At 37.4% G+C, this 18,164-nt stretch overlaps 3 protein-coding genes across 3 annotated transcripts; 1 reads left to right on the top strand and 2 right to left on the bottom strand.

The window, feature by feature from the left end:
• The first annotated feature begins 244 nt into the window (after nt 1-244).
• Nucleotides 245-5,647, top strand: LOC102217794 (L-lactate dehydrogenase A chain). The gene is made up of 8 exons (XM_005808839.3): nt 245-360; nt 1,610-1,735; nt 2,381-2,498; nt 2,578-2,751; nt 2,838-3,011; nt 3,631-3,748; nt 4,324-4,447; nt 4,538-5,647. The coding sequence occupies exons 2-8, from the start codon at nt 1,610-1,612 to the stop codon at nt 4,700-4,702; spliced, it is 999 nt and encodes a 332-aa protein (XP_005808896.1). The 5' UTR covers nt 245-360; the 3' UTR covers nt 4,703-5,647.
• Nucleotides 5,648-6,006: 359 nt separating this feature from the next.
• On the bottom strand, nt 6,007-13,071 carry tsg101 (tumor susceptibility 101). Its single transcript, XM_005808838.3, has 10 exons — nt 12,680-13,071; nt 11,805-11,892; nt 11,642-11,707; nt 11,283-11,446; nt 10,498-10,624; nt 9,866-9,923; nt 8,739-8,833; nt 7,674-7,876; nt 7,357-7,596; nt 6,007-7,268 (listed from the first exon to the last, which is right to left on the bottom strand). The coding sequence occupies exons 1-10, from the start codon at nt 12,719-12,721 to the stop codon at nt 7,179-7,181; spliced, it is 1,173 nt and encodes a 390-aa protein (XP_005808895.1). The 5' UTR covers nt 12,722-13,071; the 3' UTR covers nt 6,007-7,178.
• Nucleotides 13,072-14,281: 1,210 nt separating this feature from the next.
• On the bottom strand, nt 14,282-16,188 carry LOC102220819 (tumor susceptibility gene 101 protein-like). The gene is made up of 6 exons (XM_005808851.3): nt 16,028-16,188; nt 15,852-15,936; nt 15,676-15,741; nt 15,373-15,536; nt 15,137-15,239; nt 14,282-14,982 (listed from the first exon to the last, which is right to left on the bottom strand). Exons 1-6 carry the CDS (start codon nt 16,067-16,069, stop codon nt 14,882-14,884), a joined length of 561 nt encoding a protein of 186 aa, XP_005808908.2. The 5' UTR covers nt 16,070-16,188; the 3' UTR covers nt 14,282-14,881.
• Between the last annotated feature and the right edge of the window lie 1,976 nt (nt 16,189-18,164).

Here is an 18,164-nt window from a genome sequence, read left to right as displayed (position 1 = left end):
TAGCTTTTTTCTTTTCAATTTTACCCTTTTCATGAATCAAATTATGATAAAATTGTAAATGATTTTTTTTTCTTTCTTTTCAAAACGACCATCTTTCCATAATTGCCCCGATCTGTGGCTCATCCTGCAGCAAACGTGACTCTCCACACGCCAGACGGCCGCAGCATCATCATCCCACCCGACGTCCTCTTAATCATCATCATCATCATCATCATCAGCGCGCATGCCACCGCCCCCAAACGGTGGCTGCCTTTAAATACTCACAGCCTTTCCATAAGAGAAGCTGCACTTGTGCGGAAAGAGAGAAGGAGCCGTGACATTCCACCTCGTGTTCTCACCTGATTAACTTAAACCGTAAAGGTAAGGCATCTGTGTTTTAACATTTACCAACGATGCAGAGAAACATATTATTTATTATTCACTGCCTCTTTGGGTACCATTTGTTGCATTTTTAAAACAACCTGAGGATCAGAAGGTTTGGGCGTCACTTTGCTGATGCGGTAGCTCCACTATTTCCCGGTGCTTCGCCTTCAAATTAAACCACTATAAGACGATATGGTGGTTTTGCAGTGTCTCAATGGCTGCAGCCATTTGTTGTGGTTTACGCAGTGGGTACGACCTCTATGTTCACATAGAGGTGACCAGCGTCCTGACATGATTCTTGGTCATACTAGACCGATTCTTCTAAAAAGAAAAGCTGTACTAAAATTGCTCCTGGATATGAATTTTCTCCATTACAATGAAGACGGAGCGTCACAGTTGCTTCGATTTGTATGAAAACCTGAAGAGCTCAACATGTGCTAATCATCAAGCAGCATGAGGAGAGAGACATGTCTGTAGCTGTGATGCTTAAAAGGACTTGATAAAAACATGTATTCGCGATAAAAACATTTTTTGTTATTTTCTCCTAATTTTTTACATTCTAACTAATTTTCATTTAAATGCTGCCCGCTGCAGGGGAAATTTGAGCCATTCTGACCTCCACTCAGTATAGCACATGCAGAGTAATCCTGTAACCCCAAAGAGTCTCCTCATGAGGGGCAAGACCTCTCATTTGAGGATACAGTGATAGAATAATAATTAAAATACATCCATGATGCTTATTGCAGTGTTCAATAATGTGCAGAATCACAACACCTAGAACTAAAAATCCTTAGCAGGGGGTGAGCCTGCCAGGACCCCCCACTACGTGCTTGCCTCCACACTACAGCGGAAAACCAGCCTTGTCATGGCAGTGACGTAAACATCTGCTAGTCGGAACACTCAGCCATGCCTGCCCAACCAGGAAGCAAGAAGCCGTGTGTGACGTGGGGAGGGGATGGTCCCTGCTGCAGTTAATTCCCTGGGCATTGGCTATCACTGAGGAGAACAGAGGTTCTGAAGAGCCCCGCCTGTATCATAGTATGTGCTTACAGAAATGGCACACTTTTGGTAGTGATGACCTAATAGTGAAATCCTGGTTTCACTCAGCCTGCTGGGGAGGGGATGTGAAATAAGTCACGTATTCTGTGGTGTAACTCCACTGGTGAAAGCCTCAGACTCAAACACTAGTGCTTCAGCTGCTTTTCATCTGCCAACTTCCTTCCCTATGTGTAATTTATTTCCACAGATGTCCACTCAGGAAAAGCTCATCAGCCATGTGATGAAGGAGGAGCCTATTGGCTGCAGGAACAAGGTGACAGTGGTCGGAGTCGGCATGGTGGGCATGGCATCCGCCATCAGCATACTGCTCAAGGTGTGTATGAGCAGCTCCAGATGAAGTTTTATAGGGGTTTTGCAAACACAGAGAGTGAGAAACGCACAAAGAAAGTAGCAGCTTGCACTGTAAAGAAAATACTACTGTCATAAATTGGTGCAGGCTGAAAACTAGAACCAGTGTGGTACATTTTGTGACATTGCAGCTGCAGAGGTATTTCATTTCATCGGTATTTTTTGCAACAGAGCATACAATAAGGAGAATAATTAAGTGGACGACAGAAAAAGCCTGTCATTAGTCATCCATTGTCTATTCAATGTAATTTGAAAATCTGAAAAGTGTGGTGTGCATTTTTATTTAGTCCCCTTTGTTTTGATAATAGTAAATACAGGTGTATTTTAAGTACGTAAAGCTGCAGACATCCACGGCTTAGGTAGAGGAAACAGTCGACAGGAGAACTATTGATTGCATGGTCTTTGAAGCTGGTAAAGTGACAAGAAGAAAGCTAAAATTGGACAAATTAGATTACAGTGAGGATTGCGACTGTAACGTATCTAGAGGTGGAAAAATGTCTGAAGTTTATGAACAACACACAAACAATGATACTATCACAAATTGGTCAATTTGAGCAAGCTTTTTGTAGCTGTGACAGAACAAACGTTTGACCTGCATGTGTAAACTCAGGATCTGTGTGATGAGCTGGCCCTGGTTGACGTAATGGAGGACAAGTTGAAGGGTGAAGCCATGGACCTCCAGCACGGAGCCCTCTTCCTCAAGACACACAAGATTGTGGCCGACAAAGGTGAGAAATATTAATATTAAGTCTGCCAGGAGAGCGCTAAACAACAAAACACATAATGCTCTTTCTGTCATTTTGTCAGACTACAGTGTGACCGCCAACTCCAAGGTGGTGGTGGTGACTGCCGGGGCCCGCCAGCAGGAGGGCGAGAGCCGCCTTAATCTGGTGCAGCGTAACGTTAACATTTTTAAATTCATCATCCCCAACATTGTGAAATACAGCCCCAACTGCATCCTGCTGGTGGTCTCAAACCCAGGTTAGTCAGATGATCATGAGATTAGGTGTATCCTCTCTGGTAAAATACTGGTTTATGTGCTCATCGTGTATTTTGTACTTTTGCAGTCGACATCCTGACCTACGTGGCATGGAAACTGAGTGGTTTCCCACGTCACCGTGTCATTGGCTCTGGCACTAACCTGGACAGCGCCCGATTCCGCCACCTCATGGGAGAGAAGTTCCACCTCCACCCTGCAAGCTGCCACGGCTGGATTATCGGAGAGCATGGAGATTCCAGTGGTATGCAAGTCTTTCTAAAAATAAATAATCTTCTAAGTTTCCTCTGTAGTTTTTTATATCTATCTTGAGTTCAGACATTGACATACACACTAACAACAGCACCTATTTAACTATTTTACATTTTAACAGCTTATGACATCAACAATCAGTGTGATGGGATCTTGTGTTGTAGAAACAAAACTGTGCACATAATTGTAAAGTGGAAGGAAAGGGACACATGGTTTTCACAGTTTAGAAGAAATGCAAATTTGAAAACTGTGCATTACAGCTTCATGTATTTTGGAGTATCTCTACCAGATTTCCAGGTTAAGACTGAGATTTTTCAAGAAAACAACTCAAGATCAGTCATATTGAATGAAGAGTGTATGTGCAATTTTTCAAGTCTTATTACTCAATTGCATTTAGGTTTGTACTTTGACTGGGCCTTTCTTCCAGAATTCCTCTATATTTATCTTCATCCATTTTCCCATCAACTCTGTCCATGAGAATCACGAGGCCTTTGAAGAACAGCTGTAGTTAGACCGATCTTAAGGAGCACTGACCCTTTTGTCTATATATATTTTACTGTGTTTTAGGACATATCTGCCAGAATATAACAGTCTAAATGTTGCTTCCACAGTGGCTGTGTGGAGTGGTGTGAATATTGCTGGAGTTTCTCTGCAAAGTCTCAACCCAAAGATGGGTGCAGATGGTGACAGCGAGAACTGGAAGGACGTGCATAAGAAGGTGGTTGATGGGTAAGTGTGATGCAGTCCTACTCACAGACTGTTATTGATTGGATTTAAATTGTTTTTAGAGCTTTTAAATAACATAATGGTAAAGATTGGTGCCAGCTTAAACTTTTAAATTAAAAGTAGTTAATAAATCAATTTAACCAAACTTTGAAGGCCAACAATCTATATTGTGTTTCATGACTTTGCAGTGCCACTTTTCTGGCTGGTCCATGATGCAGAAGTTTACTCTATTGCTCCATTTGACATTGTGCCATTATTTTGTCAAACACCGAATGTGACTTATCTTGGTAAGCCACAATAGGTTACCTTATCATAAATGTCAAGGTATCAGATGTATTGAAAGACTCCAGTCTTGGAACAAAGAAGGGTAAATTTTCCCAATGTTTCTCAACAAGAGGTACCAGTTGGGAAAGACCAGCCAGCATGTGGTACTATAATCCTGAATTTTCAAAACTGGGTTTCTGCAGGGATTTATTTTCCATGAGAAAAAGCTGGAAGATGACAGAGTGCCTGAATCTTGATCAGTTCAGGATGTTTGAAGTTGTTGTCATAATGATCTTCGTATCTGAACATTGCAGAGCCTATGAGGTCATCAAGCTGAAGGGCTACACCTCCTGGGCTATTGGCATGTCTGTGGCTGATTTAGTGGAGAGCATTATGAAGAACCTGCACAAAGTTCACCCTGTGTCCACACTTGTCCAGGTATGAACGAAACCAAGAAGTTCCTTTCAATTGTCAGTAAAATGGAATTGTTCTCCTAACAGCTGACTCCTTCTACTTTCCCTTGGATAGGGAATGCATGGTGTGAAGGATGAGGTTTTCCTGAGCATCCCGTGTGTTCTGGGTAACAGTGGCCTGACCGATGTCATTCACATGACGCTGAAACCTGAGGAGGAGACGCAGCTGGTGAAGAGCGCCGAGACCCTTTGGGGTGTGCAGAAGGAGCTCACTCTGTGAAGAGCTCTCCTTTAAAACCTTAAACACTCCTGAAAAATCCCAGCAAATACGCTGCGGTTGATCCCCTCCTATCTTACCTCTCATATCTTTCCCAGAGCAACAAGACTTCTGAGTATAATAAAAGTCAAAGTGTCTAAAGCTATGCCATTCAAAGATAGGTGTAACACTTATATGCTCGCACACTGATATCATTTTGCTTTTCCAACCCCCCCACCTGTCCTCGTCCATCTGTGGCCAAGAAACGTTTACCCCCTGTATTTAAGGTCAATCTGTTTTGAGTAGAGTGGATATCTGTTTACTACTCTCTACTAAAAGAACTTCAGACCGTTGCATTTTAGTTGGATGTAATTTGTGTACTGTTGGTTGCTGTTTTTTGCTGCGTTCTCTGTGCACTGTATTTGTTAATTCTGTGGTTGTAACTAGTCAATTTTTCCACTTGGTAATCTCTGTTTTTTAAGCATAACAGAGACATTCCATTCTCTATAAGGAGTGACCATTACCAACTTACAGTCATGACAACACTGCCCCATATTATCACTGGGCCAAAATCCTGTGATACCAAAGTACCTTTATTATTTCAAAAACCGCAGTCCACTGAAGCAAACCTAACCACAAGTGCACTGAGATGTAGGTGAGATTACTGGTGGAACAGAGCTAATTTACCCAGAGAGCCAGTGGAGACTAGTCAACCAGCATATTTACTTTTAGATTAGGTTAAAAAAAAAAAGAGCTACAGTTCTGAGACCGTTTGCCCACAGAAATGCCCAGAGGTTTTATATTCAACTCCAAATATAGATTATATTATTACCTAAGGCTATAATACAGAAAATAATTAAATGCTGCTGCGTTCAGATATACTGTATCACTTGAAGAGGAACTGTTTCTGTCATGGCAGCTGGATATTTTTATTTGCTGTAACATCAAGTAAACCTGCCAGAATAGTAACAGATGTCTGTCTTTTATTTATTTCCAGCTGGTAGAGCATCACTACATGGCATATTTAGTAAATGTTAAAGGATGCTGATAAATGGGATTAGGTTCCCTTTGTCCATTCATGTCATTTAAAGTCACAAAATCAGTGGTGCCAAACCAGACCCAACTAGCACAAACTCAAAGCACTGGACCTTCCTATTTGGGTAAAAAGGTTTTGTGGCTGTTTAAAGGAAGACCACAAGCATGTCTTATGCTTGTTTTCCATAACTACCGCTTTCCAGTACTTTTCATGTTCTTTTATTTATGAATAAGTACCGACTTCCAAAAGTTTTGTGGGTTTATAAATATTACTGCATAATAAATTCAGACAATTCATTAAATCAACTTTAATTTTTAATGCTTTACATAAATCTACAGATATAAAAGAACAGGTGGTCTATGGTTGAATTGAAAACAAGAAAAATAAGATTCTATGATACAATTCAAAGTGCATTTAGTAAAAGGCTAATTTAAAAGACAAAACTTTACATAACATAATATATTGATTAGTTTAATAGTTCTTTTTGTACCCTTTAGCCCTCAATGTTATTCACAACCTTTTAGTGAAAACCAAATGCTCTCAGCAGGTCTGAGCGTAAGTGGATAGCAACCAAAAAGTAAACATGAAGAGAGAAGTAATACCTTAATATTACAAATGCCAAGGCTGTACAAAGTTAAACAACTACTTAACTTAAAAGACTTTTCAGTGCACTCAAACTGATGTGCAAGCCTGGGTTTGTGAGACATAATCTAAAACCTTTGTACTATCAGAAGGGGAAAATGTAGAGGATCAGACAGTGTGCAGCTAAAACTGAAGCTCAGTAACTGACCCATATGTGACAGAAAGTCCGTGTAGGTTATGATCTTCACTGTGTAAAAATTATCCCTATGATTCCAAGATTACAAAACATGACCCACAACTTGAGGCCTAACCCCATGTCATTTAGGGGACCCTCTGTGGGTGTTTCTGGTTTAAAAACATATATATTCATGTGAGGAAAGGAACAGAACTCCAAAACCTGTTCAAGCAATCTGTCCCTAATGTTATCGATGCTAACCAGACAAAATATCTAGTTCACCAAAATGACAAAATTTATTAATGGATGGAGTGCAGGATGCTGTATACAAATCACCAGCCTTAGTGGAAAAAAATGTCAACTGCAGCAACAACATTACTGTCGTAGAAGCTGCATATTACACCAATCGCTCATGTGTGTCAAACAGCTTCCTAAATCAACCACACAATGAAATTCACAAAGGTACCAGTTTTTTATGAAATCAAAGTAATTGCTGATCATCTGGGTTGAGTTTGTGATCTAACATGGTGCCAAATATAAAAGAGGCCACATTCAGACATTACAGAATTCTTCATAAATGCTTTTTCTAGTTTTTTGTTAAAAAGAGGCAGCTGGTTGGTATACAAGAAGACTGTAGAAAGGAAATAAACAGCAGGAAGAAGAGTAGGAGTGTGAATATACGCATGTTTCTGAGCGGTCATTGTGGGTCAGTACAGGTCACTTAGTCCAGCAGTCTTACGAGCTTTCTGCATTAGAGCTCGAAGCTGGAACTGTTTCCTGGACAGAAGGCGTACATGCTGCAACAGAAGAAAACAAGAGTGAATGTGGAAACCACTGCAGAGAACTCAAGTCAGCAGATAGCAGGGATGTTCTTCACTGAGCTACCTTGAGGAAAACCTCCAGATCTATGACACCTCTGCGCAGGGCCTCTCCCAGGTAGAAGATTGTATCTTCAATTGCATTTTCTTCTGCATACAGATTCAGAATCTGCTTGTACAGAGGAGCTGTGGGTACAATGACATCATCTATATCATTGTTCTCTGATTGGTTCTCCATTTTCTCCAAGGCTTCGGTTAATTCCTCATCCTTTTTCTTCAGCAGCTCAATGTTCCTGTCAACATCAGTCTGTTGGAAAATTGGAGGACAATAAAACATTAGAGGAGGAATCAAATAGAAGAACTACAACAGATAAAGGATATTACCACTTCCTGGTCAAGTCTGGAGATCATCTCCTCCAGCTTCTGATGCCCTTTCTTCAGATCTTCCTCTGTTCGCTTCAGGGCATCCAGCTCTGCCTGAGCTCTGTCCATCTCTTCCTTCATCCTCCAGCGAAGTTTGTCACTTACGGCTGAAATCAGAGATGCGCGAATGGTGTCTTCGCCAATAGTGCCGTCCCTGGTTGGCCCTTAGGAAACACAGATTGAAAATACTCTGTGATACAGTGTGGTAAAACATAACTGCACCATACCAGAATGTTAAGCTTGGACCTCTCCACTTTGAAATTGGTTAGTTATTGTAGTGTTTTAATAAGACTAAAAGAATGTATATTTAACACTATTATTAATATAATATTTATATATTTTGTATCTTATTTATTATTATATTAACAATACTTGGACAGACTAGTTTAGAAGTAAACAATGTCAGGCTATACATTGTAAATGTAACAGATTTCTCTAAAACTAAGAGACACTTATGTCTGAAGTCAGTACCATTAATGTCAGCTGACTTTTATGGCAGGCAAAACCAGCTTCTTCCATCACTAACGGAGCCGCCTAAAGTTCTTCCTGCATGCTGCTGATGGAGCACCATTCACCACTGTAGAACAGTCTTTGTTTAAGATATTCTCAGTGTGTGGTGAGACGATTTGTGGGGGGCAGGGAGAGACCATCCAGCACTTTGGCCTTTAATACACTCCACTCCAGTTACAGCTGTGGCCTTTCAGAAGCAACTAAGCATACCACTGAAGTCACCAGGAGGGTGAAAGAGTGTAAGTAAAAAGGTCAAGGGTCTTCATTTAGGGTTGGATGAGGAACATGGAGATTTAAGGAACTTTATGGATAAAATTAAGATATTCCAGGACTTGAGATGCTGCGTTTAAAGTAAATTAAGAAGAACCAGATGAGGCGCAAATGATTACGGTTTGTGAATCTGCATATTTTTCCCAATATTAGCACAAACTTCGGAAAAACTCTGCTCAAGCTATCTAGATGCACGTATAAGAAGACATCTAACAGAAGCATAAAAAGGCTACATCAAAAACATACCCACTGTGGAGACTGGAGTCTGAGTTGGATAGTGTCCAGGTCCAGCTGTGGCTGGATAAGAGTTCCCAGGAGGGTATTGGTAAGCCGGGTAACCTCTGAAAAGAGTTGCATTATTAAAATGACAGTTCTTTATATATTTCCATTTAAAAACAAAATTTTAAACATAAAAACACTAGAAGCAAACTCTACCTTGCTTTATTTTAATTTTATCTCACATGTTTTATTCTTAACTATTTTGCCAGAATAATGCTCTACTGTGTCCTTCTAAGATAAAAATAAGGTAATTTCTGTTTAACATAATGACTAATCAGTTATCAGTGCTCCAAACTCCCTTATTGAGGAACCAGAGATCCAGAGTAACTTTTGATCTAGGTTACCAAGAATAAAGTCAACAGAAAAAGATCAACTCGGATCAAAATCTCCCTGAACCAGAAATGAGTAATTAGGGTGAGCATAAGCTAAGTTAACAAAATAATTAATCCATTAGCCCTAAGTACACTTGGACTGAACTCTCTTGATCCAGAACTTGGTAACCATAAGAACCCTTGACCAAGTTAAACCAGATCACTGGGTCACTTGGACCATAGTCCTGCTCCTTCAGAACTGGGTAACCAGGGAGATGTTGGACCAAGTTTACCCAAGATGAGCTCCACTGTCCCTGTGTAAACTTGAACCCTCGTCTTATTAGGTCTTCATGTGAGTATTTATCTAGAAGTATGTATTGGTTACAAGTTAAAATTCAAGCCAGTATTTCGAGATACTTGATAGAAATCCTATGCAAATATATGATGAGCCTTAAAGCTGCAGTATGTAACTTTCATTTTAAAAAATCCTACATTTTTTCCAGGTTTTTACCTAATTTTTAAAACTGTGTCTATGTCATTACAGTATGAGGCAAATAATAAACAAACAAAAAAAGAGCAAATTCTAATTTCTATTGACTTCACATCTTACATTTCCTGAAGTGCAGGCCTTTGTTGTGGATATTTATATATAAAGGCACAAAAGTAATCAATAATAAAAACACCTGTCTAACAATCATATGAATAAAAACAACACAAAGTGGCATGGCACTTGCTTGTTAGAAAACACATTATGCAGGCTTTGACAATGTAGAAATATCTTACCCTGCATTGGGATTTGGCCCATAGGGTGAGACTGTAGGCATCCCAGGCATATAGGAAGCTGAGGAAGACAAAAGGTATTTCAGAGTAATTAAAAAAATATATTTTTGAGGATTAAATAGTTAAAACCCTGTAACTTCAGGGAAGATTTAGCTTGAGTCCTGATGAGCTACCATGGTATGTGAGCACCCCCTGGTGCTCAAGGTAATACATGCATTGTGTGAAATATGATGGTAGAAAAGAGAAAGAAAAAAGATGACTAGAAATTTTGATACAAAGCTAACTTAATTAGAGCCACTGCTAAAAATAACCTATTACCAGCTGTAAATTATAAAACTATGTACAACATTTTGGACTTTGAATAGTACTTGAACAATATTCTTACAACTTTCTTAAAACAGACTTAATTAAATAAGTGATGTATTTAATAGCATGTATCCTCTAAATAGGGCATATTATTTCATCTTTGTTACCATAAGGAATATTTACTATGTGGTCCCAAAAAGTATTCCTTCTTATAACAAAATGCATCAAAAATAAATTATACTGTCATTGACATAATTGATATGTCAAAAATATTAGAAAAACTTTTAGTTATACTGATAGTTACTAAGATGAAACGTTAGTTCACTTACAGTTCGGGGGTCCAGCTGCTTGAAAGCTTGGGAAGGGGGGTTGTGTGGTGGGACGGGAAAACACAGGCGGCTCCTCTCCAAACACAACAATCATCACCTGAATCAGGCCATACAGGTCTGACTGAGGCTGTAAAGCACACAGATTTGTTTTACGAACTAGGACAAAAACAAGTTTGAATTTTGTTTTAGTTTTCTTTCTAACCTCGCTGTGGTGGTAAAAAAATAAAAATACTACAATAAAGTCGTTCAGAACGGGGCTTTTTGCAGTGCAGGGCCTGGCTGGCAAGTTTGAAATTCCTGATTTCAAACTGTGGCTGAAGTGGTGGTTGTAATTTCAGTCTCCAGTGTGGCAGGAGAGCATGTGCAGTGATATCGGCCCATCCAGGGCCTACCATATTGTTTTGTAAACATGTTTTACATTTTGTAATGTTTATAATACATACAATTTATGATTTTGACTTCGAATTCAGGCCAACTCCCAGAGGAGACTATTGACATAAAATATTGAAAATATTTTCAATAATGTCTTATTCCTTTTTAAAATAAAATCGATTGACCCTGGATTCACATTTGGCATAAAAATGTAGTAGATTTTACTTTTAAGTCATATCACACAGCCCTACTAGCTACTAATTTGTTATGTGGTTTGAGCATTCAGCCCTAAATATTCTCAAAGCTTTCACACACGCCTCTTCTGGTCAGGTACAAACAGAGCCAGAACTACAGATATCTAAAAAATGTAATTCTAATTGTTTTATTATATTGACCGTTAACACCATACTTACATGTTTCCACTCATGTAGATAAGGGAGGTAAATTTTGCCATTGGCATCAATGTGTTTGCCCGTCTTAATCATCATGGTACTGGTTGGTTTAACAAAACATATAGGTGGGTTATATGGATATGTGTCCAGCAGCCACAAACACACTGGGATGTTGTAGACATTGCCTAAAGAAAAGTAAAACAAAGTGTACCATTAAATTAATGGGATTAGTTCGTGGATATTGTCCTCTTCCCTATAACCAGTGATTTTGTGCTGTCTATCAATTGCAGGTGGAATGTTATGTAAACTTAAAGTACAATTATGCTAGATATTCTTTTGCAGTGTTTTTTATTATTATCAGGAGAGAAAAATTATTTTACCTCTATAACTCACAGGGACAGTCCCAGTCAAGCTCATTAGGTCTCTCGATGAACCGTCATTAAACACTAGAACAGAAGAAGATGTAAATCCTAATATGAGCATGCAGGGGAAGAAAATAGTCCAAGATGACAAAAATAGAGAAGTAGGTATAAATTAGTTTACCATAAGCATCCATAACCGGCTTCAGGTCCTTGTATTGGGAGATGACATTGGTAATCTCCCGAACAGTCAGATCTCTGTATTTATATTGCTGAACAACAAAAAGAAAGGCGGCGAAATGAATGTGAGGAATACGAGTTTAGCTTAGTTCAGTTAAAATTTTTGACCATTGACAAAATTGAGCCTAAGAATTATCACGTTGCTTTGCTGATGGCTGATAAAAGACAATATCTGCATATCTTTACTTTTGTTCAATAGCATATAAAATACAACTCATTGTGAAAACTACAGAAAAACTGTAGATTAACATTTATACATACCAATTTAAAATTGTGATTAATATTTTTGTTTTACCTCTACATAAAACTAGAAGACACTCATGACGAAGCTGATACATTTATGCAATGATCAAAACGAGAGATTATTTGTACATCTTGTGATGGTAAAACAATACACTGCATTAAAGTTATTAACACCTTTAACAAAGCTATGAAACATCAAGCGAACTATGGTGGATTAGTTCAACATTGCAGATTTTCCTCAAGCATTACTTAGTGACTTTTTTTCCATTATTAAAGGTACCAAAGTTCATTCTGTAAGGTGGGACATTAACAAATAAAGAATATGATCATGTCACAATATGAAAATTGCAGTTGACGTATAACGTGCGGCTAAATATATTTTTAAAAGTACAACTCGCATTAGCGTGAGGTATCTCGACAAAATGGATCACATCATTGTACACGTAAAGCAAAACCTTACATTGTAATAAAAATGCTGTTTCCTGGACCGTAAGTCTGCGGAATATTAGCCTATTTACATGAAGTCATGATCATATCTAGCTAACGTAACCCATAGCCGTTGAGAGCAAAGCCTACCTTCAGCATTTTCTTCAGAGCGCTTTCGTTGACAACCGCCATATTTCTTGAACGTGTATTTAAATCGCCCTTAATAATAATTTGAGTCTGAACAGTTGATATTTTAACCCAGCTGCTCTGACAAGCAACATAAACTGAAGTTATTAGCTAGCAAGAGTTAAATGCTAGGCTAATAGTAGCCTAGCCCAGAGACGACTACAGACAGCCCTCGCGTTTCCTTAAAAATATTCCAGGTAAGTTTAAGCAATATCTCTGAGTTACAGCTTAATAATAGACCACCTAATAAAAGCTAAAACAGCAAATTGGGAGTTCTAGAAAATTATACAAAACTAGATTCCGACGGTGTACAAAAGAAATGTCCGGGTGTCTTCTCAACTATTTCCGGTCTATGACGTAAGGTGTTGTCGTTGACGGTGACGTCTTTTTTTCCGTAATTAGCTTGCTGTAGGTCAACTTCAATACAAACTTTTCACTCTAAATTATGACTATGTAAAAATACCTATTAAGTTGCTAGAATTAAAAGAAAATGAAATAAAATAAAAATGATTTTCATTCATAAAATGAAATGAAATTTAGTTGACTGTAAATAAATGATCAGCAAAAACAAAAACAAATCTGAATTTCAAAATCCAAGTAACATGCTGGCCAAAATATAGGGTTATAAGTGGTAAAATTTCTCACGAAGAAAATATTTGCAGTAATAAAAATAACAAAAATAAAAATGTGCGTTTTATATTAAAAAAAGCACAAATAATAAGAAATGCCATACCTTGTTTTTGTCCATGCTACCTAAAATAAATAGTTTTCAGAATTATTAAATGAGCATAGTCTAAATTCCTGTTAAAAAGGTGATAATTTCAGGATATCTTGCACTGTTAATATGATGTATCCTAATCCACTAGCTTGCCATCATCAGCGTGTGAATGTGTGAGTGAATGGAAATAACATATTTCATTGTAAAGTGGGTTTGAGGGTCCTGAAAAGCGCTTTACAAGTCTGATTACATTTCATGAATTCAGTGAAAAATATTGAGTTCATTCTTGGAAACTAAAAGAAAACTGTGATAACTGAGTTGAGGGTACACACCCTTAAACCAAAGCACCTCCAATGCACCTTATGATCATTTATTCATTCCACCCTCCTTGGTAGAACCCATATTTTAACTTGGCAATATTTATCCACTTTTCCATTTAAAGTGTTTTTCAAGTTTAAACATCAAAATTAATCAAGTTTGAGGTTACCTAGGCAAGAAAGCTAACACAACCTTTCTTTGGATATTTCTCCTCTAGATGTGTTTTGTTGTTGTTGATATACCAACCTGATCAAAAATTAAAAGACCAGAAAATGAAGTATTTGTATTTCATGTTGTTAAAGCAGAACCAGAGTTTTATCAGGCATTTTCACAATAAATGTTGTTATTGTTTTCCATTATTTCATCTCTGAAATAATGGAAAATGAAACTGTTCCATAAATTCTCTGACTGTTTTTTTTTTTAACAAATCTCCCTTTTTCTTCTGTTTTTAATATTTTGTCTCAAGTAACAATTCTTCGTTGAACCACGTCCCTTCTTATCTGACACACATATATCCAAAACAACAGTGATTTCTTTATTAAAGCATTTTATTTACACCAAGAAAAGAAATATTCCTTATTATGTCTTTGAAAAGTTGTGGTTAAAAGTTCCAAACAGTTCAAGCAAAGTAACTTGCATATTAAGGATGAAAAAAACAACTTAAAGCAACCGTTTCATCAAAGACTTTGTGCCTGCTCAGCTTGAGCAGTTCTATTTTTTTTTATTCTCTCAAAACATTTTTGAAATTAAAATACGAATATTTACATACATGAGCTGTATGTAAATTTGGTTGTATGTGACTTCTCTGTTCAAAGGTCCATGTAAAATCCCCAGTCAGTGCAAACAAGGTTTTTTATGGGCTAGTTGTAAAGTAATTCAAGGCAGTGTGAAAATGGTGGATAGAAGAAACTAGAACACCGACAGACAAGTCATTTCCACAAGACCTAGTTAAAGACTGTCTTAATGTTTATACATAAACTTTTAGCAGACAACATTGTACATTGTGCTGTTTTGGTTTGGATTTTCAGTTAGTGGGTGATACGTGCATTTTAAGCCTATCTTTTCATAAAGTAAAACCTTTTTTTTTGTTTGTTTGTTTTACACAAATTGTACAAATATATACAAAAAGACTAACAACTGGTTTCATTTTCATGCTGGAAAGGTTGGCCATCTCCTCTGGGTATAGATATGCAATATCTCCCATCTGCTTCTTTGTGGAACTGCAGCCAACCTAAATAAAACAACAGTTCACAATAAATAACAAGTCAAACACTCAGTTATAATTTCAAAGTGAAAAGATCAATGTTGGCCAGTGCCAGAATCGGAGAGATAGCTGGTATTTGACTCAAAGCTATTGTTTTGAACCCTGTTGGAGTCTTACTTACATGAGGCTTGCTCAGGTTCTGGATAGGAACGCATTGCTAATGGAGGAACCTCTCCAAACATGATAGCCATCACCTGCAGTAGGCTAGGTAAATCACATTTACCCTGGTAGAGGAAAGAAAAACATATTGGTGAAGTGTGAATGTCACTAACCACAAACAATAACCTAAAAATATAGATTTGTTTAATAAAAGTCATGTTTCAGTCAATTAAAAATAGCTTCTTTTTTTTTTTTTACCTTCTTCCAATCTTTCAAGTAAGGTATTGTGACCTCACCATCACTGGATATGTACTTTCCTTTGACAATAATCATTTCACGTGTAGGCTTCACATAACATATCGGTGGGGAATTGGGGTAGTTTGGCTCAATCCAAACACATATGGGGATGTTGTAGGTCGTGCCTTTAATAAAAACAGAGAAAAGGTTATACATATATCTCAGGCAAAAGAAAAGAGCACTGCTTTATGGTCTTTCACTGTTAGTCAAGCAATAATAATGAGGTTATCTGTTATACATGGTTCAAAGTACAAACTCAGTTACCTGAAAACATCACAGGAATGGTTCCTGTTAGGTTCATCAAGCTTTTTGTGGCTCCGTCTTTGTAAACTGTACATAGTAAACCAAATATCAGATATCTGAAATTATAATTTCTTCTGTTGTATGGATTCACAGTGTTAAGACTGACAAAACATTTGAGTCGTTATTTTGTCGCATACCGTACTTATCCATCACAGGCACGAGGTTTTTGAAGTAAGACATGGAGACGTAAATTTGATGGGCCACATATTTTCGCAGATATGCCTTTAAAATAAACACAACAGAGCCAAGATATGGTTTTAAAACTGAAAAAAAAAATTCTCATGGCTATTAGTTAAATTGAAAAAGAACTTACCCTAGGGAGCATTTTCCTTATCATTTCCTCATCGAATAACATGATAAAATTAGATTTCTCTTCGAAAACACTTAAAAAAAGAACAAAGGAATGAGAAAGCCCCTTTCTTTGCAATCAACTTTCAACCCGACTACCTTGAGGACAATCTCCTGTCTTTTATAACCCTGGACAACCAGGAAGTGAACAGACCCACAAACATGCAAATGACTTGATGTACGTACAAAGAATGGTACGTATCACATGGCTTTGAAAAACAAGAAAATGTGTTTTTCCTTTTAGATCAATTTTGCAACGGAGCAATCATGAATGATTTTGCCTGTTTTCCAACACTTTTTAAAGAAAATAATCTCAGGTAAGTAATTCAGCGCTACTGTTAAGTTTGCAACATAACAGTCAGCTATAACTAGAGATAGCAATAAAATGCTGCTACCTGAACAACCTTTCCAATTATAAGCCTACAACAAATTTTACTTGCAACTAAGATGATCTTTTCCAAAAAAAACTTACAACAGTAATATTGTTGTATAAACATTGTCTCCAGTTGAGGTTGAGCAATAAAATAAAACACAATAACAAAGATGACCTATTTTCAGGTCAACATTATAGCTTCCTTTAAGATTTGCTGATAAGGGAATATGCACTCAAAATGAACTCTTTCTTTAGGTTTTAAGTTTATATTAAAAACAACATCTATGATGCGTGAGTTTAAGAACATTTATGCAGATTGTACATGTGACTAAAACTCTTTATTTTAACTGTAGCTATTTATATGCTCTTGACCCACTGTGCTTCACTATATTATCACATTTTGCAGTCATAATCAGGCATAATAGTATGATGACCTGCCTAATACTGTGCTGATTCTCTTCTTGTTCCAAAAACAGCCTTAACCAGTTAATAGACTGATAGAACTCTGAGGGTGTGCCTTAGTATCTGTTACCCATGATGTTAGCAGCAAACCTTTTTAAGTCATGTTTTAAGTCACATTTAGCTGTGGCAGTACAGCTATTCTTACAGTGGTCCACTCCTCACATGATTTATATATTTTCAAATAAATTCACAGGTTTTCTAGTTTAAACAATATATCTGAAAAACAAGTAGTGAATAGCTTAATGATAGCAGAAAGCTGCCCTAATGTCATGCATTTTTGTGAGTTGCAAGTTGGCACCTCATTGATTGGATGTGTTTGTTTAGCATCCAACATATGACATTGTTGTTTTGTTTCTCAAACCGGTCCTGAATCTTTTTTTGCCTTTTGTCAGGACTCTATATTGCTGAAAGAGCCCACAGCCATGCCTGTCATTGGATCACCGTCCTTGGATACGTTTGATGAAAACAAAACCAGCAATTATAGAGATGCACAGACCTAGATTTCTGGGTATCCCAATGTTGACCCTTGTCAAACTTTCTGTCTGAGTTCTACATAGAACCTATGTGATCACAGAAAAGCTATTTATGCTTTCTCTGAACCCAGTTGGGTTTAGTCACTAGGTTCCATTAGTTTTGGCTCCTATCGGTATTCTGTCTTCCCTAAGAATACCACTCTGAGCCTGAGACACTGCTGGATCTTTAGCATCCTGTAGTCCAGACATTGTTGTGGATCCTCTCTTTAGAATACAGAACCGAATTGTGAAACGATAGTATTGCTAAATAACATGTCTCGTCTCAACCACAGGCAGCCCAAAGCAAATAAAATAATCATGCGGGAACTTTAGAGATCAGGTTGTGAATAACAAGTAATGCAACTTAACCTAAGTTGCCCAACAATCTGTGTATCTATAAATGAATGTGTGCATGTTTGTAAGTGTAACTAGATGAATGTGGATTTAGAGAAAAGCGCTTGAGTCAGAATTAGAAAAGCTCTTTATGAGTTTGGTCTGTCTGACATTCTTTTAATAGTATCTTTTAAGAATTTACATTTAAGCAGATATTACATGTACTTGTTATTAAGGGCACACTTTTTATAACAAATCTTTCTTTTTAAAATTGGTCTGATGTAATATTCTAATTTTAAATGTCATGCTTTCATTAACTGTCTGCAGGAAATCCTCACAATTGCCAGAAATAAAGGCCATCTACAGTATGTGAGTATGTTTCACATAGTGATAAAATTCTTAAAATAATGGACCTTTCAATA

The sequence above is a fragment of the Xiphophorus maculatus genome, chromosome 2 (genome assembly GCF_002775205.1).
Source record: "Xiphophorus maculatus strain JP 163 A chromosome 2, X_maculatus-5.0-male, whole genome shotgun sequence".
In the NCBI taxonomy this organism is placed as follows: Eukaryota; Metazoa; Chordata; class Actinopteri; order Cyprinodontiformes; family Poeciliidae; genus Xiphophorus; species Xiphophorus maculatus.
Note: the sequence above shows the minus strand (reverse complement) of the source record. Positions and strands in the feature narration are given on the sequence as shown.

What these genes read in the sequence shown, in the direction of transcription:
- LOC102217794 (XM_005808839.3), top strand. Translation starts at nt 1,610, where the DNA reads ATGTCCACTCAGGAAAAGCTCATCAGCCATGTGATGAAGGAGGAGCCT. An exon ending in CCATCAGCATACTGCTCAAG is followed by an intron (nt 1,736 to 2,380) that starts GTGTGTATGAGC and finishes GTGTAAACTCAG; the next exon opens with GATCTGTGTGATGAGCTGGC. An exon ending in CAAGATTGTGGCCGACAAAG is followed by an intron (nt 2,499 to 2,577) that starts GTGAGAAATATT and finishes TCATTTTGTCAG; the next exon opens with ACTACAGTGTGACCGCCAAC.
- tsg101 (XM_005808838.3), bottom strand. Translation starts at nt 12,721, where the DNA reads ATGGCGGTTGTCAACGAAAGCGCTCTGAAGAAAATGCTGAAG. An exon ending in AGCAGCTGGACCCCCGAACT is followed by an intron (nt 9,924 to 10,497) that starts GTAAGTGAACTA and finishes TGTCTTCCTCAG; the next exon opens with CTTCCTATATGCCTGGGATG. An exon ending in GACTCCAGTCTCCACAGTGG is followed by an intron (nt 7,877 to 8,738) that starts GTATGTTTTTGA and finishes GTGTTTCCTAAG; the next exon opens with GGCCAACCAGGGACGGCACT.
- LOC102220819 (XM_005808851.3), bottom strand. Translation starts at nt 16,069, where the DNA reads ATGTTATTCGATGAGGAAATGATAAGGAAAATGCTCCCTAGG. An exon ending in ACTTGAAAGATTGGAAGAAG is followed by an intron (nt 15,240 to 15,372) that starts GTAAAAAAAAAA and finishes TTCCTCTACCAG; the next exon opens with GGTAAATGTGATTTACCTAG. An exon ending in AGAACCTGAGCAAGCCTCAT is followed by an intron (nt 14,983 to 15,136) that starts GTAAGTAAGACT and finishes TGTTTTATTTAG; the next exon opens with GTTGGCTGCAGTTCCACAAA.